Here is an 8,685-nt window from a genome sequence, read left to right on the forward strand (position 1 = left end):
TATGCAAGGCACTTTGAGACACTTTTAGACTAAAAGCACTGCATAAATTGAAGAAATTAACTAATTCTACTGTTTTTTTATTATTCTTCTATTTGATTATTATTAAGAAGCTACTATCATTTTCAGACGTATTTTCATTTGCAAACCGCAAAGCACACCTGGTCTTAAAATGTATGACTTTTATAAGTCTAATGACAATAATGACAACAAGATCAACAACTATTCTTTGCTTTTTGGGCCTTGCAGAGATTTAACTTATGGTTTTAGGGCGGTTTTCGAGTCCACAGTGCAAACAGGCAGATACGGTTATATCTTGGCCTGTGACTGAAAGACATACAGTACCCAGCACACTCGAGAAACTCCTCGGATAGGGCATTGAGCTGATACGATGGGTTGAGCGATGTCGACGGCAAGCTCACTCACACAAGAGTTGCTCGGAGATGACAGGCGCTTCGTACTTGTGGAAAAAGGGGGAAAACGCTTATCAAAAACTCATACAACGGGTCTGAAGACCTGCCCCTTTAAATTCATTAGCTGGTAGCAAGCAAGTCGAGTCCTGCCCATTGAATACTCACTAACTCGCCTGTGTCGCTTCGATCTGTGCTCTCTGCAGCGGGCACTGCACTAACTTTGCATGGAAGCTGCAGAGCCGCCGTGCCATCTGCTGAGTTTTAAGGTATGTCTGTCGCTGGGGTTTTCAAATTGTTCACCGTTTCTTAAACTGTTAGGCTGGGTGCTTTATCACGGTATTTTTATGTCTGGGAGCAATGTCACTATTAAGGAGTTGAGCTTTACCTTTCTGCTTCTGAAAAAACACTTATCCAAAATATGACAATTAAAACTGCCATGGCTTTTTTTGTACGGTACTGTATTTTTCGCAAGGCTACTGGCAGCTCAGTCTTGACAGTATGATTCAACTTTCACAGAAATAAACTTTCACACTTCGTGGAGTTGTTTGATAGTCAGCGAAGCTGGGTTCTACTGTATTAAAAAAATCGATTTTTTCACTGCGCGTCGTGGGCTGACCAGAAAATAGAGGGAATTAGTTAATGACAAATAACTTAACTCGCTGCGCTCATGGTGACTCGTACTTATGAAAAGTTTACTGACTGTAGTTGCAGAATGACTGCTTACAGTGGGTTCAGCTGAGCGTGGGAACATTGCCGCTGCGATCCGTGTCAACTCTCGGTTCAAGAGCCGTCGTTGCTCGGACTTGCTGCGACAATTTCATCTGTTCGCAACTCTCCTTAGTGTGATTGTCGTCGCCCCCCTTGGAGCCAATTTAGGACTTAGAAAGAATTACTTGAGTGTTTATAAAGTACAAATCTCTCGAGTTCATTTTCTGGAGTGGTTGGACCCAAAAGACAGAGTCTGAACTGACGGAATGGGGTGAACGGTGGTGTTGAAGTCTGCAGCTGACAAAGAGCGAGCGAAAAGACCCGCTGTTATAGCGCGGTTCTCTTTAAAGGGCATACCGTGTCCGTTCCCAGTTCCTCCAAAAGCGTCGGTAAGGACAAACCAGATACCCCACAACCAGCTGGGGAGGAAAGGTGGGGTTCTTTTGAAACCGGTTTTTTAATTGTTTCTCAAATTTCATAAACGAACCTTCCAAAATGATTCTTTATTCGCACCAAGCTGTTCAAAGGGTTCTTTGCCGTGTTAATGCCTGAGCGCCTTTTCTTGACATTACATTCAGATGTTTCGACCGAGGAAAACCAAAACAGGAGCAAAATGAGACAAGAGACGAACTTAGGGGAAAAAAACGAAATTCGTGTGCATGGTGAAACCCGCCTCTATCGTTAACCTCTGAAGTGGAATCCCGAAACGTAAACCGATTGGCCACAATTACGCCTCACTCAATTCGACGTTTTCTGCACAGTTTCCCCTTTCTCTCTTGTTGTTACTGATTTACCCAGCTGCGTGCGGCCTGACACTTCTCAGCCTTGTGGGGGGGGGGGGGCAATTTGACAGCACAGCTGCCCCATGGCAGATTATCAGTCCCGGACACACTCTCCAACCACCGTCAAAACCAGTCCTGAATCCTTCAGCAAAATGCGCAGGCGCTCCGCAAATCATTCCAGGAGCCCCACTATCGGCAGGGGCAGCGTGCGTGGTCGTACCCTCGCTAATCACGATCTGGATCCGGTGTTTATAGCCGTGTACATTGGTTTCTCGAGGTATTTAACGCGTTTTACTAGGGATTGGAGTGATGTGAAAAATGACCGCCTCCCCCTGAATGAAGGCTTAAGTTGTCTTTATAGAAGACCAAGGGACACGCGGTTATTACATCCATCATTTTATATGTGGAGGATAACAAAAAGCACGCGCCCCCCGAGACTGCCGAAGGGGGAAAGATTGTGAAGTCGCGTGCGCGTGTCGGGGTACCCACTCCGTGTGGCGATTACTGGGTTAAAATGAAAGCTGACAGCCGACACAAGTGCTGCATTACAGCTCAAACGCCTTGTGCCATAAAACGATCAGGACTTGTTGAATAACATCAGACACGTCATTAATCATCTAGTCAGGACCTCCTAAAATGGTTACCAGGTATTTGAGTTTTAGTCTAAAGTGGAAGTAATCGTTTTACTTCACAGAATTCATACATTTAAAATTAAGCTAGAAAAACCACAAAACCACGCTGCAACCAAATGGCCTAATGAACTGTTTTTTGTTTATGAATAAAACGTTCTTAGGATAAAGTCAGCTGTAAAAACCACAGTAAAGGTTCGAGGAAGCAAAATTACATTTTTCTATCTCCTCACCGAAGTTAATATAGCAGCTGTGATGTCTACTTGAATGCTTTTTTGATTCAGCACATATTATCAACCAGATCTTCATTGAGAGGAAGAAAATTGTAGGCCTGCATTTTAAAACATTTTTGGCCATGGATCTGAACTTTCCAAAACACCTTGCGGATGGCGACACTGCCCAGAGGTCAAGCAGGAATATCGTCTTACTGGGGAAGAGTCGAAACTAAAACCCCATCCTTATCCTGTGGCCTTGTGTTAACTACAACACTCTGACCTACCGGTTCCCTTGATTCACTGCTTAAAAGAGCACAGTCTTTAACCAAGATCGACTACACAGCTAAATCTGTCCAAATACGTCATTTAGAGACCAATTCGAACACAAATCAGTATACCCCGATGACGGTTCCCTCAGTCGAAGAAATCACTTGCTTAACGGATCAATACATTTACAGAGATTCATCTTCATTCAGTAACAGGCGATTTAGGCTGACGTTCATGACCCACTAGGCCGGGGGCTCTGCAGGACCAGGGCTGGACACAGGCACGTTCTGACTCATCTATCTAAAGTAACCCACGTGAAAGAATTACAACACTCACTCAGCTATCACTTTTGGCGTTGCTGTAAACCACTTGAAAAGTGCAATACGTAAAGCAATGCACTGAAAATGAGCTTTTCCCGGTACCTATTGAAGTTTTTGAAAGTAAAATAGACTATACACATCAGGCAACACAGTCGAAAGAAAAGACAAGAGAAGCCCACTCGCTCGCCTCCTGCTGGGTGCGAGAAACAGCCACGGCCCCTTACTTGGCGTGTCCGTAAATAGCCCAGCCCCCCCCCCCGCCCCGTAATTTAAGGAAACATCTCTGCTCTGTTTCCTTTCAGCCTGGTCCCGGATTGCAAGCTGGGCCCAAATCAACCCGGCACCTTTTCTGAGCCCAGACGGATTTTGGGTTATCGAAACACGCAGAAAATACATTTTTGTTGACACCAAAGCTTCCGCCGAGTGCAGGGTCCGAACAGCTGATCAGCGCCGATGGTTTCAAGCAAAGAGGCCCAGCTGCTCAATGCGATGTTCAGGGTTAATTAATTCAGGGTGGTCCAATTCCGGTACCAATTTTAGTTGCAGTAAAGTGGTAAGATTGACAAGTTCTTCACGATTCTCTTCAGAACACAATAAATTTTCTAATATCACTGCAATGCACAGAGATCTACGCGGACAGTTGATTACTTCCTCTCGTCTTCATTGTGGTCTTTACTATGTTTTTTCCCTTTTTATGATTTCAGGATTTTTCAAGAACAAGATCACCCACAGGGACAAAACGGCAGGGGCAGTCGGCTTGATGAAGCGCTAGAATCCATGCGCCCTCTTGTGGTCACATGACGTAAGGACACCTTACACCTGTGTGCTTTCTCTCGAGTGCAGGGTGGATTTTTTTTATTTCCTCTACCCACCTACCCACCCTGGAACCCGCATTCTTGGTTCCATAATGAGTGGGATCTAAAAATAACAAATCAAATAATAAAAAACACTTCAGGAGCGCATTCCCGATAAAACACCATCCCACAGCGATGGAGATCACCAAGGCGCCCCCCCGTCAGCTGTTCCGCATCTTCCGGGAATACCAGAACAACCACATCATCACCCAACACTACAACTACACCGGGAAGCTGGAAGGCGACCGGTACAAGGATGGACTGAAGCCTGAAGCCATCGTGTTCCTGGTCATCTGCCTCTTCATTGCGCTGGAGAACATGGTGGTGCTGATCGCCATCTGGAAGAACAAGAAGTTCCACATGCCCATGTACTACCTGCTGGGCAACCTCACGCTCTCGGACTTCCTGGCTGGCTTCACCTACATGGTCAACATCGTGCTGTCCGGGCCCAACACGCTCAAGCTGACGCCCGTCCTGTGGTTCATCAGGGAAGGGGGAGTCTTCATCACCCTGGCGGCCTCCATCATCAGCCTGCTGGCCATCGCCATCGAGCGGCACGTCACCATGGTCAAGATGAAGCCCTACCACGGCGCCAAGAAGGGCCGCATGTTCGCCTTGATCGGCGCCAGCTGGGTACTGTCCGTCTTCCTGGGCGTGCTGCCCATCATGGGGTGGAACTGCATCAGCAGCCTGGAGGAGTGCTCCACCGTCCTGCCCCTCTACTCCAAGAGCTACATCCTCTTCTGCATCACCATCTTCACGGCCGTGCTGCTCAGCATCGTGGTCCTGTACGCCCGCATCTTCCGCATTGTCAAGTCCAACACGCAGCGGCTGGGCAGCCTGCGCAAGGGCCTGGCCCGGAAGTCCCAGAAGTACATGGCCCTGCTCAGGACGGTCACCATCGTGCTGGGCGTCTTCATCGCCTGCTGGCTGCCCCTCTTCGTCCTCCTGCTCCTGGACTTCTGCTGCGAGGTCCGGAAGTGCGCCGTCCTCTTCAAGGCCGACTACTTCCTGGGCATCGCCATGGTGAACTCCCTGTTCAACCCCATCATCTACACGCTCACCAGCAAGGACATGCGCAAGGCCATCCTTAAGCTCCTGTGCCGGCACTGCCTTATCACCAAGGACGGGCAGGTGAAAAAGTTCGGGATACCCTTCTTGGAGTGCAGCACCAGCAAGTCGGAGGTGGTCTCCCATCGGCTGGAAGGCCTGGAGACCACCCTGTCTTCTGGGAATGTCACCCCTTCTACAATCAAAGCCTTGTACCCCAGGATTTTAAAGTCCTGAATCCGATATCGATTGACCCATCAACGCTCAGGCTGTTGTGGGCTGTCAGCTTTAGACTTAATAGCTGACACAGTAGCAGCTTCCTATCACTGTTTTGTGATACAGGGCAGAGGCAGCAGAAAGCAGAAACATTGCTTTAGGACAGGTGTTTGCACGACGGCCCTTGATCTTGGAGGCAGCATTTATTGTAATGTCGGCATGAAACCAAAAAATCTCCAGTCGCATTACTGTGTGGCTAAGGAACTTCTTGAGCCCCACAGATAAGTGGATGCAACTGTATCAAGAGAACAGAAACTCATTCTTTCTCTAACTGTGAAAACGAGTCTCACCAGGCTTGTGTAGTCCCACGTGCGCTCAGATCAGATTTTAATGTCTGAAAAACGAACGTATAATAACTTGCACTGATAATCGCCGTGAGGGAAAGTCTCACAGTAACTCTGGTGCTGGCACTTACAAAACGACAGGACTTCGGCCGTCCTTCCAGAGTAAGAGATTGCTTGGCATCACTAGTGTCAGCTTTACAGAGGCCTGAGGGTGGAGTGTCTGGGGTCCGTGGGGGAGCTCCAGCTGTGATATGCGAGTACCACCGGTCTGACAGCACAGCAGGAGTGGCCTGCCTTGTGTACAGGGAGCTGCAGTCTCGCAGGTATTTTTCTTAGGGACTGATCATTAACACTTTTTAATAACTTGGACCAAATGGAAGTGCCTGATCAATCTCAGCAGGGAATGAGCTACGCGTCTTCAGCAGTAGCCAGCTCTGGTCCTGAAGGGCAGATTGAACTTTCTTTCCAACCTGGCTCTAAACTGCTTAATCGAACGAATTCACGTTTGTGACTGTGCCCTTTAGAAGCTGACCGAAATTTTACAAGGACAAGAAGAAACAAAATGAGAGAAATTATTCAGCACTGTACCTTGTTTTTTTTAAATAAGGAAATTCCTGGTAACGATTTGGCCTCTTTTTTATAAAATGTATTAAGTTAAGAAATAGCTTCTCTTAAGTCACGAGTAGAGATAAATTTGAAGGGTGTTAAGGAGGGTGACTGATCCCCAGTACAATATCTTACACATTTCACACAGAAGCACTTAAAAGCAAGGACAAATTCAGTCTGAATTTCTTTTAAAGCACTTTTAAGTCTAAATTGCTCTGGGATGGAAAGTGTTTTTTCAGGGTTCCAAGATCAGACAGGTTGGAGCATCTCTCATCCCGCCAGGAATATACTGATGGCCTTTGCTCAACCTTGTTGAGAGCATAGCCGTTTGCTGGCAAGATGAAATGCCATCCGTGAACAATGCATTTTCACGAATTCAAGATCAAACCTACTGTTTTTTTTAAACCTAGCTTCTGCTGAAGAGTTCTAGCCCCATGGGATAAAAGAGTAGATAAATGCACTTCGATCACTGAAGCCACATCCTTCCTGTGACCGAGAAATACACCAACAGGCACTGCCAAGCTATTCAGAGGGGAATGCACACTGGGACGTCTCTCTTCATCTTCAGGGGGGGTCTCTGTGGCCCAGGGCAGTCAGTAAACCCAAAAGACATCCTCTGGCCAGACAATGAGACAGCAAAGCTTATATTTCTGCTACCCACGGCCACGCCCAGGCCAGCACACTAACTTGGTTAATTCCGGATACATGACTATTATGCCTATTTTCATTGCAATAAAAGTACATTTCTAAAAAATTAAAGTGGTGCTACTACCATTACGATGAAAACTGCCAATAGTTAAATCCTTTCCAGAAATTCAAACTCATCTTAAAATCGCATACTTGCACAAATGCAATTTTATAATAGAATTAAAAACTGTATTTTCAGCTTACTTGTGTGTAGGTTTTTAAATGTCAGTTCCTTCTCGGTTGCTAGTGTACCAAAGTAATTTCTCAGTTAAAATATGCCATTTATAAAAATATTTTCCAGATCTTAATCATGATAAATTAATACTGTACATCTGAGTTGTGAAAATGACATTTAAAAAGCAATCTGTTATTATTATTATATATGTAAAGGTACCTACTGTACATATATGCTTGTGTTTTTTTGGATGAAAAAAACAAGTTGGGGGAAATTGTGTTTTCTTAAGAGTTAATGATACTTTACACAGTAACCAACATCACTTGTATCAATCCAGTGAACCACATATCTCTTAATGTTAGCAGTTAAAGTGAATAATAATGGCACTTGGCATATAAATATAAAGATATAAAGCATTTAGCAGTCATATATTACAGCAAGAAAAAGTCCCAGTGTTTGGACCTAACCTTGAGGATTACTGGATGAAGACTATGCACACTAGCACACTGACAAACGTTGAGACAAGGCATTTGCAAGCTCAATCATTTTAACAGCAGCCAGTCCAGCGGTTACCTTAAATGACCACCCACACCCCCCCAAAAGAGCAACTCGCTTTGGAAGAAGTCCTTTAAAATGAAAAAAGGAAACTAAACATGAATTAACTTAATAAGCTAGCAGTAAGGGCTCCAGGTTTTGGGTAGGCAATGCTGGCTTCTTTTGCATGGAGTCTTTGAACTAAGGAAGGCATTTCCAAGAGTCTATAATGTTTTAAAACCCAAAGAGTCTGTGCCTTGGCTGTTATTTACGGCCTTGTTGTAAATATGTTGTAGATGTGACACAAAAAGCATTATATTTTTAAGTTTTTTTTATTAATCTATTTTGTAAAACTGAAGCATCAACTTGCTTGTCACACAAGTGCTTCCACTTCTGATTTGTTTTTTGTATTTTCAGCCTTTTGTATTTTCAACTGTCAACTTAATTTAAGTAATTTTTTTTTAAGTTTATTATATTAAAATTGCAAGTGTAAGAGTAAATAAAGTGTACGAAACTAATCATTTGTGTCTTTGGACATTTGTTTCTAGGAACATGGCAAAAGAGACTAAAGTGGAGGATTTATTACCCGTGTACTGAGTTTTTCCTCTTTTTAGTTAACATTCTTGACTTTGTTTGCTTATGCAACTACATACTTAGATGTCTGCTTACTAAGTGTTTGTGGTCTGCACAGCTGAAAACACAATTCGTGTAATCACTGGAGCACTTTAAAATGTCACCCCTTTGCTGAGCTCTAATTTCCTAAAAAAAATCACTTTCATTTTCCTGACGTCTTAACCAAAGGCTGTGATCTTAACCACTGCAGACCTGGAGCTCGATGTATCTGGGATGTCATACCATTTAGAACCCTACCTTCTGCCCTTTCCCTTT

General features: G+C 44.7%; 1 protein-coding gene across 2 annotated transcripts; it reads left to right on the forward strand.

Annotated features, from left to right (window-relative positions):
• Window positions 1-551: 551 nt before the first annotated feature.
• On the forward strand, window positions 552-8,315 carry LOC148820787 (sphingosine 1-phosphate receptor 1-like). Of its 2 annotated transcripts, none has more exons than XM_088933008.1 (2): window positions 552-676; window positions 4,036-8,315. In XM_088933008.1, the coding sequence occupies exon 2, from the start codon at window positions 4,321-4,323 to the stop codon at window positions 5,470-5,472; it is 1,152 nt and encodes a 383-aa protein (XP_088789134.1). In that variant the 5' UTR covers window positions 552-676; window positions 4,036-4,320; the 3' UTR covers window positions 5,473-8,315. The 2 variants fall into 2 exon arrangements, with proteins under 2 accessions (XP_088789134.1, XP_088789135.1); XM_088933009.1 differs by lacking the exon at window positions 552-676 and adding an exon at window positions 3,821-3,884.
• Window positions 8,316-8,685: the final 370 nt, after the last annotated feature.

This window comes from Atractosteus spatula, chromosome 14 (assembly GCF_055471065.1).
Source record: "Atractosteus spatula isolate fAtrSpa1 chromosome 14, fAtrSpa1.hap1, whole genome shotgun sequence".
In the NCBI taxonomy this organism is placed as follows: Eukaryota; Metazoa; Chordata; class Actinopteri; order Semionotiformes; family Lepisosteidae; genus Atractosteus; species Atractosteus spatula.

Bases quoted from the DNA above. Each gene is read 5' to 3' on its own strand.
- LOC148820787 (XM_088933008.1), top strand. From the start codon at position 4,321: ATGGAGATCACCAAGGCGCCCCCCCGTCAGCTGTTCCGCATCTTCCGG.